At 35.8% G+C, this 18,791-nt stretch overlaps 1 protein-coding gene across 5 annotated transcripts in view; it reads left to right on the top strand.

Moving 5' to 3' along the window:
* Positions 1 to 18,791, top strand: part of LOC106054625 (uncharacterized) — a 41,397-nt gene that overhangs the window by 815 nt on the left and 21,791 nt on the right. Inside the window, exons 2-5 of one of the 5 annotated variants that reach the window (XM_056037311.1) lie at positions 1,502 to 3,621; positions 15,042 to 17,001; positions 17,637 to 17,773; positions 18,431 to 18,519. In XM_056037311.1, coding sequence (XP_055893286.1) covers positions 15,071 to 17,001; positions 17,637 to 17,773; positions 18,431 to 18,519 — 2,157 coding nt within the window. In that variant the 5' untranslated portion in view covers positions 1,502 to 3,621; positions 15,042 to 15,070. The other 4 variants (XM_056037309.1, XM_056037312.1, XM_056037308.1 and 1 more) reach the window with 4 other exon arrangements.

Here is an 18,791-nt window from a genome sequence, read left to right as displayed (position 1 = left end):
TCTTGGTATGCGTAGTTCATTTTGTCGGAGAACATGTCCCGCAAACCTCATACGACGCTCTGTCACAACCTCACTAAGTGCTCGACTTCCAGTTCGGCATAGGATTTCCCTTGTTTGAGACCCGATCTTTCTCTCTACCTCTCTTTTTTTTTCTTTCTCTCTCTCCCTCTTTTTTTCTCTTGCAATATACTTAGTTGTAAATGTAACATACTAATTTCTTAACTATGTGTTATTGTGTTATTTGTAAGATTATTTCCCTTTTTTTAAATCTACGTCAAGACCTCCTCCTTTTATTCTATCCAATGCATAACTTACAATTTGGCTTCTCTCTCTCTCTCTCTCTCTCTCTCTTTGTACGCACACGTGCGATTCTTTACTTATTTAGACGTATGCATACATTCTATTTGTTTCTTTTTGTTGTGGATATTTTACAAATGGCGTTTAAATAGAATTTGAAAAAAATAACAACTGAAAGATGGACAAACAAGAAGGATATAATAAACTAGGGCCAGACTAGTGGGACCTCAGCAAATAGGCTTATGTACAGAGGAAGCAGACACAATGATTTGATACGAAATGAAGATATGGCCAATTTGACGAGAACAAGATGGATATATTCAGTGCTTTTTTTTTTTGTAAAACAATAGGTGCCGGTTATCAAAGATGGATTGCCTAACTTTTAACAACTAATAAATTAATAATAAACGTTAAAATGCAAGAAAAATAATAATGTATTCCTCACGGTGCGTACCGTCACAAAAAAAAGCACTGGATATATTTATCAAATCCAAATCCCTGACCCACTCACTTATCATTAATTTTCCCATTCACTTATCTAAAAATATGAAACTCGGTAGAGAAAGTCTTACACTCTCCTTGAAAAAAACAAAACAACAACTAATCACTTGGGTCAGCTTAACAACTAATCACTTGGGTCAGCTTAACAACTAATCACTTGGGTCAGCTCCAACTAATCACTTGGGTCAGCTCCAACTAAGCATTGAAATCGCATTGGGTTATCAATGCTTCCATTTTAAATGTCACGTGTTCAAAATCTAATCCAATATTTTAATGAGTACGTGTGTTTTGTTGTTGTTTTAATATCTTCTTTTTTATCATGACGTAAACATAAGCCCCTAAATATAGGTATGTGAGTTTCTATTCAAAGATTACGCCATAGATCTATGTCTATGGATTACGCTTTATCAAAGCAGCTATCTCATCTTTTCAAAACATAGATCTAGAATCTAGTTGCAATGATAACTGTGAACGCACTAGTGGTTGGTTAATCGTTGAAGGAATATGTTCCATTGTAAAAAGGTCAAGGCAAAGACAGTTTATAATTAGCAGCTGTTTCTATGAAAAGGGGGGAGGGAGGGGATGATTGGTTAACGATAAATGCAAGTGTATGGTAACATCTTGAGTCATTCAAAATTAATCACATGATTGATTCAAAATAATTGATGCCATTTCACTTAATGTATGCTTTTTTTTTTCACAGTATTCTTTATCTTTAACTTGTTTCGTGGCAATCTCCCACAAGGTGTCAAGGGCCGCATGTCACGGGCCGCATGGTGCGCTAAAAATTCGTCAGTTTAATGAAACTGAACTTCAGCGTCTGCACAGCATCAAGGGTTGAGTATGGCCTGAGATCTGTTGCATGGATATCACTGATCTAGATAAAATATTTTGTTTCTAATGAGACCTATTCTGTTGAATGATCACACCTACCAGCAACAAAGTTTTGAAACGTCGTGAAATTGTGGACGTGTTCTTCGCCTCAACTTGACAGATCTAAGACATTTCTGGAAGGTTTCAACTCTAATTGCCTGAACTATCCTAATTGTGTAATAAAGTGTCCCTCTCAGACTGTCCTGATGGAGAAGTCTAAGCATTTTATATCCTCTAGACGTAGACCTCTAAAACGAAATGTAGAACTTTGCTATATTTTTTTTTTTAAATGAGAAGTAAGTTTAGCACAGATATGTCCAAACCATGTCCTGACTACGTTTCTTCGACCACTTCCGCTCCGTGACGCAGTTCAATCCAGCCCCTCCAAACGTTTGTCCGGGGGGGGGGGGGAAGGCATAATACAGTCGCAGAAAATCAGTTCCAGTAGTCTCGACATGTTTGTTTGTGTGTGAAACATTCTCTATACCCAGCTTACCCAGGACAAAAGAGACCACTGGTTTATCTATACCCAGCTTACCCAGGACAAAAAGAGACCACTGGTTTATCTATACCCAGCTTACCCAGGACAAAAAGAGACCACTGGTTTATCTATACCCAGCTTACCCAGGACAAAAAGAGACCACTGGTTTATCTATACCCAGCTTACCCAGGACAAAAAGAGACCACTGGTTTATCTATACCCAGCTTACCCAGGACAAAAAGAGACCACTGGTTTATCTATACCCAGCTTACCCAGGACAAAAAGAGACCACTGGTTTATCTATACCCAGCTTACCCAGGACAAAAAGAGACCACTGGTTTATCTATACCCAGCTTACCCAGGACAAAAAGAGACCACTGGTTTATCTATACCCAGCTTACCCAGGACAAAAAGAGACCACTGGTTTATCTATACCCAGCTTACCCAGGACAAAAAGAGACCACTGGTTTATCTATACCCAGCTTACCCAGGACAAAAAGAGACCACTGGTTTATCTATACCCAGCTTACCCAGGACAAAAAGAGACCACTGGTTTATCTATACCCAGCTTACCCAGGACAAAAAGAGACCACTGGTTTATCTATACCCAGCTTACCCAGGACAAAAAGAGACCACTGGTTTATCTATACCCAGCTTACCCAGGACAAAAAGAGACCACTGGTTTATCTATACCCAGCTTACCCAGGACAAAAAGAGACCACTGGTTTATCTATACCCAGCTTACCCAGGACAAAAAGAGACCACTGGTTTATCTATACCCAGCTTACCCAGGACAAAAAGAGACCACTGGTTTATCTATACCCAGCTTACCCAGGACAAAAAGAGACCACTGGTTTATCTATACCCAGCTTACCCAGGACAAAAAGAGACCACTGGTTTATCTATACCCAGCTTACCCAGGACAAAAAGAGACCACTGGTTTATCTATACCCAGCTTACCCAGGACAAAAAGAGACCACTGGTTTATCTATACCCAGCTTACCCAGGACAAAAAGAGACCACTGGTTTATCTATACCCAGCTTACCCAGGACAAAAAGAGACCACTGGTTTATCTATACCCAGCTTACCCAGGACAAAAAGAGACCACTGGTTTATCTATACCCAGCTTACCCAGGACAAAAAGAGACCACTGGTTTATCTATACCCAGCTTACCCAGGACAAAAAGAGACCACTGGTTTATCTATACCCAGCTTACCCAGGACAAAAAGAGACCACTGGTTTATCTATACCCAGCTTACCCAGGACAAAAAGAGACCACTGGTTTATCTATACCCAGCTTACCCAGGACAAAAAGAGACCACTGGTTTATCTATACCCAGCTTACCCAGGACAAAAAGAGACCACTGGTTTATCTATACCCAGCTTACCCAGGACAAAAAGAGACCACTGGTTTATCTATACCCAGCTTACCCAGGACAAAAAGAGACCACTGGTTTAGTACATTTGGTAGGACGTTTGTAGAGATAAATATAGACCTCAATATGTAGACCTATCTTTTTTTTTTTTCAGTTATGGGTGCAGGGGGGTGGGGGTAAATGATCCGACTGAGATCGTGCTAAAACCAAGCTGTTCACCCACATTTAGATATTATCTTGTCATTAAGCAACCAGGCGATGTCATGTCGTATAGAATGTCATGCAACAGAAAGCACATGAAGCAGCGGCACAGTTTGATATCTGCAACTACTTTGATATCTGCAACTAAAAGCTGGTGCACAGCTTGAGAATGAAATGACATTTTAAACTTTGCCAGTGGAATAGCAAAATAAAGTTGGTGAGCCTCCAATCTTTATCCTATAAATTAGAGACGCTAATTCAAAAGAGAATAGAATTAGGTCCTATGCATTGCATGTGTCAATCTAGTCATGTGTGTTTATCAGTGACTTAAATTCTACTGCTAATTCGTTGGTTTTCCTATTTGATTCAGGCAACGTACCCATGCTCTGAAGGCACTAGGGAAGACGGTGAATTTGTATGACTTCATCCTAGCAAATGGAATAAGAAATGTGCCATTATCTGTGTGTCAATCCGAGTATTCATTAGGTTTTGTTTTTGAATGTGTAAATTAGAGTTCAATATTTGATGTCGTATTGCTAGTTTACTTTGTCTCTCTCCTGAAGTGTCTCTGGGTTAAGTCATTTTACTAATGCTGTTAAGCTAATCAAACGCGAATATTCGTTTGGAGGAATTTTTTTTTTAAAAGTGCAGAGACCAGAGATATAGTAAAAATAACTTAATTCCATATAGTTAATAAAAGGCAATTAGTCTTAAATCTGTCAAGTCAGGGGAAGAACATGCCCAACACAACAGACCGATTCTAAACTGTCGCTGGTAAGTGCTATCGTTAAAGTGAATAGGTCTCATCAGAACAAAAAAATATGTTGGCGTTGATGGTCAATAGCATCAGTGGTTTAAGCATTTTCTGATAGGGAGAGAACAAACTGTAATTTAAATGCTCTAAATCAACACCAATAACAGTAAACTCAGGTGCACCTCAAGCAGGGGCGGAGCTAGGGATTTGGGGGTCGGGGGGGGGGGGCTATTTGGGGGCCCCTTGCATTTTGACTTTAGACATCATGACTTGAGATAATGTACTTATTAAATATATAACCCTACATTCAAATTGGTTCAGTATATCAATAAAATTAACAAGAAATAATCATTAAGACTCTTTTAAGGAATAATACCGTTGTTTATTGGCGAAATAATGCACAAGTGACACATCTCAATTCATATCGCTTCACGTCGTGCTTTCTGTGAAGCAAAGGCATCTTTAACATCATCTACATCGATAGTGTCTAGTATTTGTGACTCCACTGACAATAAAGCCATGCTGCTAAGCCTTTCTTGCGTCGTTGTGCTCCTGAGATAGTTTTTGATTAATTTGAGCTTTGAGAATGATCTCTCACATGACGCAATGGAAGTGGCCTGAGTTAGCAGTATTCGAATGAATGTTGCAAGGTTTTAGCACACATCATTACCATATGAAGCCAGCTTCCTCAATATGTTGATTGGTGATTGTGGCACTGGTTTGTTGATGAAAAGTGCTCGTGCATCAATGGCATCATTGAACAAGCGATTTGCCTGTATTTCATCAAACAGGAAAAAGTAACACAGTTTTTCATCAGCGTGTCATCATCCATAGACTCCAAGAGGTGTCTTGGTTCAAGAAAAAACCCAAAGGTGTCCGCATGGTTTTCCAGCCTTTGGAATCTATCCTTCATCTCCATATGAAGTCTGTCCAGCACTTCTGTCGCAACAGGTTTGAATTGCAGTTCTATGACAGTCCTACATCAGAACTCAACTCCCCATCAAAACTTTTCTTTCTTCTGGTTGTTTCGATTACAGGAAATCCATAGCATTCACTACCTACTTTTGCTCTTTCGATGGATTGGGTGATAGGTTTCGTCAGTTTCTCATCATTTTGCAGAAATCATGAAAGGGTTTTTATTTCTTTAGCAGCTTCCCGTATGTGCAGTCCAGACTTTTGTAGTTTCTTTCTGAACTTGGTTGATTTAGCGCAGTAGATTTGACCAGAATTCCAGATAAGCAAAAAATTAATAATTTTTCACTGCATGAAGATTCTGTGCATTGCTTCTAGTGTCCATTCTTTCAGTTGATTCAGAAAGTTTCTTCAACAGCTTGATGCTTTTGTCGAGATGCAAGGAAACTGCCGACGTAACTTCTTCTCTTGCAGACCACCTTGTATTACTCTTCTTTTTTAAACTCCCGGCTCCAGCTTCTTTCAGTTTGGCCCATTTTTTGGAGTGAATTGGAAAAAAAAGTTGAACAATTCATGTACAGTTCAAAAAAAAGGTGACAATTGCTGGATCTATCTCAGCAGAATGAAGAGCTGCCAGGTTGAGAGAGTAATTATCACAGTTCAGAAATGTTGCCTTTAGATTTATGTATAAGAGACAGACGGCCACCAAACCGAGTTGAATTTTGCAGACGACATAGCATTACTATGAAATACAATTAAATGTATACACGAGATGACGGATTAAGACGCCCTCAAAGTTATACATATAGGGTGCAGCTTATCCAGTTCTCGATCAATATTGGTCATGCAGATAGTACAAATAGTTAAATTAACCTATTTAGGCAGTGTTATCTCAAGCGATGGAGATATATATCATGGTGTTGCATGTCGGATTGGAAAGCAGGAGCCGTCTTTCAATAAGTACGACCTACCTGAACAAACAAATCAATTAGCTTGGAGATTAAAATCCTCCAACTCAATTTAATCATTGTCCCCACGCCCATCTACGCTTCGAGTCGAGGAAGGTTAAAAAGAGGCTGAGTAGTGATGGCTGAGAAGGATCCTACAAATTTTCCCGAGATAATTTTACCAATAGAGAAATCTTTTCGCACACAGACATTCGCCATCTAAGGGAAGTGGCGATTGAACGTCCATTGACATTTGTGAGACATATCATGAGACAAGACGAAACACGTTAAGTCAGACGTAACAGGAAAGCCGAAAAGAAGAAATAAAAACACGTCTAACCTGGCGTCACACCTTTGTAGAAGTCCTGAATTTTAGTGGGCACCTGCTGAGAAGTGACTGTGAAAGTCGCCTTAGACTGATTTCCGTGGAGAAAGCTTGCAGTCTTATGCGTCGAATGGCGTGCGTGAGGCTTACGCCTATGAGTTTTTCAACACATTGCAACAAAATATGTTACGTTCACCACTCAACTGGTCAGATGTTTGGGGGAGTGCCTTAAATTCACTCAAAGTTGTCCTGGCGTCCAATAGAATTAAATTTGGAAGGGTGGGGACATCTTGATACTAAAATTTGAGAGAAAAATTCGAGGCAGTATTTTTTTTTTAAAGTTGCATTTTGGAAAAGTGCATTTTTCCCACATGGGTTTCACCCCCTGGTGGGTGTCGCGCGGTGCGGCCCGCACCCCCCTAGTGACGCCACTGCCTGGGACCGCCGGTTTGGAAGCCAAGCTCAGCCACAGCGCCTCCTGTATAATATATAGAACAATAAAAACAACACAAGATACAGAAATTTTACACAGAGAATTAGATGAATTAAATCATGACTTATAGAACTGGGAATCTAATTGAAGCATGACTTTCCACACAGAAAAATGCCAGCTATTAAGAGTAACAAAAAAAATTCCATTTGATTCAAGTGTGCTAATGGTTCCACGACGAATCGTTCAGTCATTCACAGACAATTCGTTTACCGTCAAATTATTCACGACTTACTATTCGTTCACCCGAAATCTCGTTCACAGACAACTAGTTCACTGACAACTGATTCACCGACAAATGGTTCACAAAACAAATGACTCACTGACAACTGGTTCACAGACAACTAGTTCACAGACAACTGGTTCACAGACAACTAGTTCACAGACAACTGGTTCACAGACAACTAGTTCACAGACAACTGGTTCGCAGACAACTAGTTCACAGACAACTGGTTCACAAAACAAATGACTCACTGACAATTCGTTCACCAACAAATCGGTTAGTGCGCTGACTGTCCTTCGGTCGTCTCGGTGGTCTAGGGTTCATACCCTGCATGCTGCTATCTCCCTTTCGTCCTGCGGGAGGTTTGGACTAGGAAGTAGATTATCTTCAACTCTGAAGGAACGAAAGTTGTGAAACATATTTTACAAACTGACAGGCTAGTTATACATCTGTAGGCCCAATATGAGAAGGCCCAATCTATTCATCAAGTCAAATAGAAATTATTAGGAATGTTAAAAACAACGTTTAATATTAAATGATTACTTTTGAACGTTCACTCTGTTTTCGCTAGAGACGTCTGCAACATGATTTTTCAAAAGTTCTTTTGGAAAAGACTTTTCAAATGCGCCAATCAGATTAGAGGAAAGGCGGCGAAACGCCTACAAAACATATAAATAAGTAGCACTATATTAATACGACTAGTAGTAAATGCACAAATTGTGTAATGTGGGGATCGGTATAATCAAAGTATAGGCCTACCCAATGACCACTCCCATCACTTTTTCTCGTTTGAAATCAACTTGTCATTTATTTTATATCTTTTTGTAAACAGTGACTCCACAATTTTATATGAATTTCTATTTACTCACGTAAATAAGGCATTTAAATTTAATATAATGTTTGCTATTTAAAATTGTAATGTTTAATTAATTAGATTTAAACCATAGACATATGATAAATCTAAACCCAAAGAATCTATATCTAGATCATGATCTAGATCTTTATTTATTTGGGTTTTATTTATTCTTTATTTCTTAAAAAAACAAAAAAAATGGCATGCTTCCAAATTTTGTAATTCAAAATTAAAAGAGTTCCAATGTTGTTGGACACATACGATAAACTGATAAACCATGTAGATCTAGAATCTAGTCTAGATCTAGCTAGTCCCGATATATTATTACTTATCAAAACAATCACATAAGAGAAATGACATGATTGAGAATAATTTAAAATGCCTAAAAAAAGAAAGAATGATTACGACGCCCTTAAAGAACGTCGAAGAATTCTGTCAGGGGGCTTATTATCTAGAAATATTCGGGAAAGTCAAATTAGTAGGGCACGCCAGGAAAGTCTTTCAGTTTGGCAAGAAGGAGTCTTTCGAGATGAAGAGAATCAAATTTTAGAAGAAATGTGTATTAAATGGGGCTATCAGAACATACAAAGTCTGTTACAGGAGTTTGAGGATGTAGATCAAGAAGTAATTTTTGACGTCATAAGTGTGTGTGATGGCAATGGTAAGTGTTGAGTTGGAAGGCCTTTACACTAGTGACTAGTAACTCACTAGTTACTAGTAGTAGTAGTAGTCTAGTACTAGTAACTAGATCTAGTAGTACTTACAGTTTACACTGAGTTACAGTTAAATACTTAAACTTACTTTTGCCTTAAAAGCCCTTGTTGATGTTATTGTTAAGCTTAACTTCCTTACTTAAGTTAGCATTATTAACTAAAATATATACATGTAACTAATCAACTACGACTACGGTTACTTGTCTAATGTAAGTATTGTAGGTAACACTAGTAAGTGACTAGTAACAGTATCATGTTAATCATCATCATGAGTTTAGTGATAGTGTGTTAAAAATATTATTAATATATTTATATAAAGTACTAGAATCTATAATAATCTATTAAGACTAGCGTCTAATTAAATAATAATGTAGATCTATATATCTAGTCTGGACTAGAGTCAGACCAATATATATTATATTCAGAGGGGGTCTAGTCTAGTGTCATATAGGTTTATGCATTACTTAAAAGCATTATATATAATATATTATAACTGATGCCAATTTTTATTTAGATCTAGTCATGCAGCAATAAGATCTAGATCTATGTTTATCTCTTTGTTATATCTTATAAATACAGACTTCAAAAAAAGAAAAATGTTATCACGAGATTCTCCAAGTGCTGAGGTTTTCCTATTCTGTTATTTTCATGTTTAAAAATGGGTAGAGAGCCAATTAAAATATGCTGTGTACAGGGTTCGTAGCGCTCCTAAAAATGAGAATTCTCCTAAAAATTGCTGAAAATCTCCTAAAATTTTGTCCACTCTCCTAAAATTTTTTACCGTATATTTTTTTTTAAAATATAATTTTGCTTATTTCTTGCTAAAAATACGGGGGAAAAAAGCAACAGCAGAACTAGGCATTCTGATCGCATGACATTACGGGCTGGCTGTGTTAGTGAGCTGACCAGTGACGCGTCTACACCGCCTTTCACCCACTTGTGAAGCGCGACCTAATGATTGAAGATGGCCTTGGCTCAAGCAAGCATTTCACCTGGCAGTATTTTTCTGAAGTCAGCGTAGAAATGTTTGTTTCCATTTATTGTTACCACTAAAGACGCGCTAGATCTAGTCTGTAGTGACTATTGCCTATAATTAGAGCAATTACCAGACTAATTTGTAGGCTACACCCCTCCGGGCCCTCCCTTACCTAAAATCTTCATGTTGTAAGTGTAAGAGTGACTTCGCATGGAAAGTCTGTAAATCTTCTAGATCTAGTAATAGTATCTAGATCTAGATTTTATCTAAGTTACATCTAGCGAAGATAATTCGCACCTAACCTGAAAACTCAGTGAATTTTAGTCAATTTAATGATCTCGATACATCTAATGTCTAGATTATTCTACGCTAGATTCTAGATTTACGCTAAATCACTTAGAGTCTAGTGAAGATAATTAGCACAAAGAAGTGAAAAGCCCGCAAATTTAGTGACTTAGATCTAGATCTACAATATATATCCAGTGAAGAAAATTCGCACACTACCGCGAAAAGCAAATTCTAGTGACTTAGATCTAGACTCTAGATTTACGGTATATTTAGTGAAGATGATTCGCACACAGTCGCGAAAAGTCAGCAAATTCTAGTGACTTATATCTAGACTCTAGATTTACTCGAAATCACTAGAATCTAGTGACGATAATTCTCACACAGCCCTGAAAAGTCAGCAAAATTTAGTGACTTGGAGTAAAAAGTCCGCGAATTTTAGCGAATTAGCTTTAGAGTCTAGATCTTCTGTAAATTTAGTGAATATAATATTCACACAGCAGTGAAAAGTCCGCAAATTTTCGTGACTTTGATCTAGACTCTAGATTTACGCTAAATCACTAGAATATATATATAGTGAAGATATTTCTCTCACAGCCCTGAAAAGACCGCGAATTTTAGTGACTTAGATCTAGAGTCTAGATCTACTGTAGATTTAACGAAAATATTTCACATACAGCTGTGAAAAGTCCGTAAAAATTATTTCACTTGTAAAAGCCAGGGAAACTATATATATGGTTGAAAAAGATTCTGCTAGGAAAAAAAAACGTGAATAGGTCTAATCCTACCCCATTATGAAGGCATCTCTAAGAATGTTTCTTATTTTAAAAAAGGGAAAAGCAACCATTTGTAATGTTTTTAAATAAATCTTTGAAAAAAAAAAATGGTTATTGAGGTTTTGAAAAAAAAAATGGTTGTTGAGGTTTTGGAATGACAGTCAAGTTGTTACTTGATTAAAAGATAACTTTCATTACATTTTCTGTGGACATACTACAGCTGATAACATTGTTTCTGTGGCATATTGGCAAGATATTTATTATTTTTAAAATCAAATAACAATAATTGATTTGGCTTAGTTTTGTGTATCTTTTATTTTCACTTTTACAGTGACACACATAGCATACATTTCATCCTTAAAAAACCTCCTAAAATCTCCTAAAATTTTGTCATGGAAAAGTGCTACTAACCATGTGTATATGAAACTTTAAATCAGAAACAGCTGACTGGAACCCACATGGGAAGATAAAAGCTGGGAGACTAAGGCAAACATATCAACAAAATAGCAAGCCTGATGGACATGCACCCAACTGAAGTGTATAGCCGAAAACAGATTTCAATGATGTTGTGATGACACGACGCGTAGAAGTTGAGTTTAATTGGGTTTTTTCGAAGTGACGTGATGAGTAATTAAAAAGTAGGAAGAAGAATTAGAAGAGTAATGGACAAGAAGGACGCCACAGAGTTAGCAACGACAGAAGACTGTGCCCTTTTCTAATGTATTAAAGTGTTTGAAGTTATCAGCCTGAGTTATTAAGTATATTCTTTGTTCATTCTGTTATTGTGTCTGCAACGAACTTGCGATTAACATCAACATCTAGAATCTATAATTATCAACAAACAGACCATTGTGGCACTATGTTCCACTGTTTAAAGGAGTGATGCCCAACCTAAATCAGCCGTAGGCCATTTTAATTTCTGACACTCATGTTGCAGGCCACATCAACAAAAAGGTTTTTAAATAAAATGAACAATAAAGTACTTTTATTAGAAACCTGTGGATCTAGTAGGTAAATAATTATGGGATGTTTTAAAAGTTTATCCAAAAGCAGCTTCTTAACATACTGTTGTATAATGAGACTAAATCCAGATGTTTTTCGTTAAGGCTATTAAGTATTGATGGTTTCTTCCTTTTCCACCTGTTGAATGAAGAGTACATTTAGAGGTGCTTATGTCAGCATACACATGTGAAATTCACTTTTTTTTCTGTAGTTTGGTGTTGAATTCATTAAGATGTGGTGTGATGTTGCCAAATCCTTCAAAGATGGGTTGTATTAAGTTGAGGCACTTGCTCTGATTTCTCCAGTCATAAAAGTATGAATTTCATGTCTTATAAAAAAAGGTTTTAGTACCTTTCCTCTGCTTAACTAGTAGTGCACGTTACTGTGAAATAGGACGTCTTCATAGTTGAGCTCTATTTCTGTCAGAGAATCTTTGAAAGTTTTGTGTTTCATGCTTGTACCTCAATGAAATTTAGAGTGCTGAACACGTCAACCTGTACAAGTACTTTAAGAGTACTTGCGTATTTGTGTATATTTGGTGATGATAAAACCAACAAAATAGATTTGAAAAAAGAATAAATAAATATATATATATATATATATATATATATATATATATATATATATATATATATATATATATATATATCTGGTAAAAGATTATCAATAGAATGGTAGTCAAGAAGAAAAGGGGGTGTTTGATTATGAAGGCCAGAACAAATTTTATAATCCTCTAAAAGCCATTGTGAAATTCTATAATTAATCATATGAATTCAAGATTATGTAGATATCTGGTTCTCACTATAATTTACGAAAGTTATACATATAAGTATTACAAAAGAGGAAATAGTCCTGTGAGTGTGTGAGAGCAGTGACTTCCAGCCTTAGAAATCATACAAGAATTACAAAACCTGATCTTTACTTTACTAGATTTCATTGAAGATGTTAAACATCTTTTCCAATATATAATAATATAAAAAAGCAACTTGAAAAAAATGTAACCAAACATTTAGAGTCTGCATTGTTATTCTAATTTTATTAACAATAACTGTATGGGAAGCGTGGTCGAGAGGCTAAATGCACTTGAACTTAGCTTGGCTTGGCTACTTATGAAGGGTGCTCGAGGTTTGACACCTGACTCGGGCAGAGTTGTGTTTACTGAGCGCCTAAAGGCAGCATGGAAAAACTTTCTCCTAGATACCCTCTCTCCCCTACTGGTCCACAACTGAGATTGGACCAAAACGGCTAATTACAGTCTCAGCTTGTGAGATAAATCATATTTTTATAAAGGAGTTGGGTAAGGCTAAAAGCAGGAACTTTGTTTCTTTCATTCTATTTTTATTTAGTTTCTCTTTAACACTTTCAGTGCAGTGTTACTCTCAGCGAGTAACTTGAAATACAATATTTGTTTCACTATTGTTATAATGTTAAACTTTTTTTATTTATCTCTTTATTTTTTATTTTCTGCTTGTGAGATTAAATTAAAAGGTTAAATTCGCTTTGCAGTGGGTTACTAGGTGGTGTTTTTGGGTCACTGGTTCAAGATTCAGTCTGTGCAGTCTCTTATTTTTTGTGAAATTTATTCACTCATTTAAAAACTTGGTCCCTGGTGCTGCTTTTCATTTATGTTCAATATTTATGTATTATTAATTTGTTTCAGCACTTTGCTTCACATTGATATTTACATCCTAGTAGATCCAGATATCATGTCTACTCTATTAGTCTAATAATACTAGACATACACTAACATATATAGATTTAATTTTATATAGATTATTATGTTAATAAATAATAAAATAAAGGCTAGTTCTATTCTAATTCTGCAAGGTCCAAATAACTAAGATTAGGTTAAGTGCTTGGGTAGTTAGTAGGCTGAATAGTAACTTAGGCTAATCATAACTGGCTTACAGTGTAGAAATTATTATATTAGATCTACATCTAGCATCTTGATACAGAAGTATGCTGCCTTTGGATATAAAGAATGGCTTTAAAATGCCTCTTATTGTTTTATATGGTGGCTGAGAGGTAAAGAGCTTGGCTTTCAAACCGGGGTCTGGGGTTTGAATCCTGGTGAAGATTGGGATTTTTAATTTCGGAATCTTTGGGTGCTTCTGAGTCCATCCAGCTCTAATGGGTACCTGACATTAGTTGGGGAAAAGTAAAGGCAGTTGGTCGTTGTGCTGACACCCTTATTTACCGTAGGCCACAGAAACAGTTGACTTTTACATCATCTGCCCTATAGGGGAACTTAACTTTTATTGTTTTATATAAATCTTATAGTTTATATAATAATAATCATTAGATATATATATACCTATAAGTTATAGAGTTATCTTTATAAAAAAACTATTGTAAACCTTCGCCCTTTATGAGACAGTTTCAAGTCTGATATCAAATCAGTTAGTTAGTGAGAGTGTGATAGTTACAAAATGTATACTTTTCTTCCATTGACAATCTGATTTTCAGTTTTTGTATGCTCAAATAATTGTATTTTGTTTTTGATAATAAAATGAAAGTGTATTTATATTTTGAAAAAGTATTAATGTAGATGAGATCTTCAGTCAAGTGTGTTTACAATTTTGGCTTATTTTTTATAGATTTAAGATGAAATCCAGGCCTAGAATTTTTATCTTTTTAACTTTACTTTAATTAAACCTTTGCATAGCTTTTTAATAGCAGTGAATACTTTTTTGATACTTATTAAAACGTAATTTTAAAACAAAGTATGGTCTCAGTGATTGCTTGATTCATTCATATTGTTGTAAAACCATATTTTAGATCCAAAATATTCTTGGTAAAAAAACACTTAGTAGAAAAATGTCATTTTCAATAAGGCAGCCTTCTCTTTGAAAACACTGACATTGGTCATGTCCATTACACATATGCCATTGCGACATCATTTGACCAGGTCATTTATTTGGGGTCACTACTTTAACATATATATATATATATATGTGTGTGTGTTCTTTGCATATATACCAAGAATAATTAAGTGAAAAAATCTACCTTTTGACAGCATCATTACATAATTTTTACTTTAATTTTGTTTCACAGTTACTGAAGCTACAGCAAAACTTAAAGAGATGACTGGTATAAGTCAACGGCAGAAGCGATCAGATCAGTTAGATCTTGCAACAATTGCTTGTGGTTTATTGTCTTATGAAGCATATGGAAATTACAATGATACCACAGATAACTTTAATACCTTTCAGCAAACAGACTCAATATTTCATGAACATGGTTCAGTTATGGATGCTAATTATTTTGGGAACATGTGTGATGTTTCTTCTGAAAATTTAACTTCTAACACACCCAGTGAATCAATGTTACATCTAGATGTACATAACTTACAGACTTATCCTATGAATAGTTTGTTCATTGATAGTAAAGACATGCAAGAGCCATCAAGTTTTGTGCCTTCATATTTGCATAGTGCCCAAAGCTCTGAACATACAGCTCTAAATGGTCTTTCTAGGGATCACTCACATCATACGTCACCAAAACTTCTCAGTCAAAAGCCTGTACATCTAAATTCATATACGACTCCCAATAACAGCGTTTTAAAATCTAAACCAGAGCTTTTGTCCACCATGAGAAGCAAACATAATAGTGGGCAGTTATTTGCACCTGACAATTGTTACAATAGTCTCAATCAGTCCAGCATTGGTGAGCTCTGGGGGAATAGCAATGTGACACCAGAAACATGGGCCCTGAATCAGCACTTATCTCATAGCCCTGTAAATAACACTAAACTTTTAGATGCAGCCAATGTCGAGTCCAATTTACACAGCACTAGTAGCAGTGATGTTAGATCAACACAGATCAAGAAAAGAAATAGACATTCGAGGAAGAAAAGAAACAAAACAACATCTGAGTGTAGTGGTCAGGGCAATTATTTACCTGAAATTGGTGTGAAAGAAGATAGATTAGTGACTGGAAATAGCAGTGTGGTCGATTCATATAATATTGATCATTTTGGCTCATTGGAGCCACACGGAGCTAACACTGGCTCTTTAGTGGACCCTCATAAGAATAGATCAGAAGAAAGGCTGGAAGACAGTGTGAGTCGTTTTATTGATTCAAGTGCTTTTTCAGTAAAGTCTAGTAATAATGAAATGAGAAGTTTACCACAAGGTACAGAACTTACTTGTAATAATTTTCTAATAGAAAATTCTGGGTTGCCTTCTCCTGGTCTCAAGTCCCCTGATCATGATAAGAGCCTATCATCAATGTTGGATAGCAAAAAACAATCTAATCCAGATCTAGTACCTGCTGAAACTTGGTCTGGTAGTCATGACAACAGCCTTCCTTACTCTTATGACCCACTTGACCCATTGGGCTGGAATGTTTTTTTAACCAATCATTTCAACTCTGAACCTAAGACTCAGAGGTTAAAAGAAAAAGGTCATGCAGCTGATAAGAAACAGTCAAATGTACAGTCAAACTCTAAGCCTCCTTGGGCAGAAAGTGACAACACAGCCAAGCCACGCGTATTGAAAGTATCTCCATCAAAATCTAAGTCAAGTAGACTTTTATCTAAACCTAGAATTACAGTATCCCCTTTGTCTCTGACTTCTACAGCATTCACTTCAACAGCAGCATCAGATGCTAGGCAGACAGGAGTGATTAATTCTCAAGAAAATAAAGCAGTCAGCATGGATCACCTAGTTACTTTGGAGGCTGAAACCTGTGTCATAAAAACACCCGGTGAATTTATGAGTGTTGGTGACAGGGCCAAAAGGAGGTGGCCCAATGGACGCATATCAAGTATCAACTCTGCTAAAGATGCCTCACCTCCTGCAGTTGTGATGTCTCAGGCTCAAATAGCTCGAGGGGTCAGTAAAGTGAAGCCTCCATTGCTGGCACCAGAGCCTGACAGGGACTACAGGAATAGGATAAGCATACGTGGCATCAAGTCTCCCATTGATATCATAGGCATGTATGTTTCAGAAAAGCATCCAGTGCTGGTAATAATTAGAGGATTACCAGGAAGTGGGAAGTCCTATCTGGCAAGGTAATAATGTCATTTAATTTAGTAATTTTAGTCTAGTATTATTTGGTGTTTTGACTATAATACAAGTTTTAGCAACATCTAACCATATAAAAACCCATTTATTAAAAAATATGTAGGTCACAGCTGGGGCTGCGTAGAAACAGGAAATACTGCATTCCTCATTAACCTTCGGACTGGAAGACAAGCTTATTATTATTATTTTTATTATTATTAAAACTAAAAAATTAAATAATATTTGAACAAGAAATAGTATTCTCAAATAAAGATTTTAAAATTTTGTCAAATATGATGTTAGATATAAATTAATTGAATAGAAAAATAATCACACATGTCCCATTGTGCTCAAAGCTTCTCATCATGTAAGCAAGGTTCCCTGGGTACTACTGTAAGTAACCATCATTTCTTTTAGGAAAGACAAAGTTTAAGAAATAAAGTAGACAATCCACATTTCTACTTTGTATAAACTTGTATGTTCTTTATTACTGCAAGGAGTGTTAAGTTCATAATAAAAGCTGCTGAGTAGCTCAAGCTATCAAAAATGTAGTTAAAAAGAAAAGGAACAAAAAACATCTTAGTTCAAATTAGAAAGCAAACTATTTCAATTTATAATTCAGTTAAGAAGTGTTCTGTTCCAGGTTACTAATGGAAAAGGCTTCTAAAATGGGCAGTCAGGGTGTCATCCTTTCTACTGATGATTTTTTCATGAAACAGGATGTGTATGTCTACAACAAAAGTGATTTGGGCACGGCGCATGATTGGAATAAACAGAGAGGTGACATTTCTTTCACTATTCTTGGTATTTGTATTGTAAATGTCTTGAAAGTTTTGTGACAATATTTTAACTATTCTGTTTCAGTACATAGGTATGTTACATGGAGGTAAAAAAAATAAATTCATTTTAAAAATGCCACTCATTATATTCCTTCTTCAGAGTCTTTGAAAGCTATAAACTTTCTCTATGAGGTCATTATTTATTGAATGCCATCACCTTAAATCTAGATCTCTTTAAATACTAAGCTTGATATTCTCCTAAGTGATCTTTATTTGTAAAATATTTATGAACTTCAATGAATCCTTCTAGGTTAAAAAAAAAGAGCATTGTCTTGAAACAATTGCAAGGGTGAAAATGGCAAGATCCTATTCTTTTAATGTTGTTCTTTCTGAAATCATAAGTTGTTGTTTTATTTTTATTTTGCGCTTCAGAATTTTCCGGTACATGACTTAATAATTTTAAAGATGGATAAATATACAATAGTTACCATTTTATTTTTTTATTTTTTTTTATATTTTTTTTAATTGAAATAGTTCTGGGCCTAGACAGTTTAACTTTTGTAAATCAATTAAGTATAGACTTCTGTGTTCTATTTATTGACAAGATATTGTTGTTGCTGTTAGAAAATATTTTATGTCTAATCTTTGTTTCTGGCAGCACTTACCTATGTTAAAGAGGGTATATCACCAATCATTATTGACAATACAAACACAACTCTCTGGGAATTCCTGCCCTATGCTGAACTAGTAAGTAGACTAGTGTGTGTGTGTGTGACATCACTTGACCTTACTTTCTGTACCACAGAACTCCTCAAAATGTTTTCAACTGGCTTGATTTTGTTTCTTCTTCTTTAAAAAAAACAAATTTTATATAAATGGTAAAAAAAAATGTTAAAAGAGTTTTTAAATATAACATTTTAACTCTTTAATATCTAACTTTATATATTTCTATAAATTTAAAAAAATTGCTTTATATTAGTGGGTTTTAAACTCAAGCCCCCTTATTAGGTTTCCTTTTT

The sequence above is a fragment of the Biomphalaria glabrata genome, chromosome 8 (genome assembly GCF_947242115.1).
Source record: "Biomphalaria glabrata chromosome 8, xgBioGlab47.1, whole genome shotgun sequence".
Lineage (NCBI taxonomy): Eukaryota > Metazoa > Mollusca > Gastropoda > Planorbidae > Biomphalaria > Biomphalaria glabrata.
This window is presented reverse-complemented; position numbering and strand designations above follow the sequence as displayed.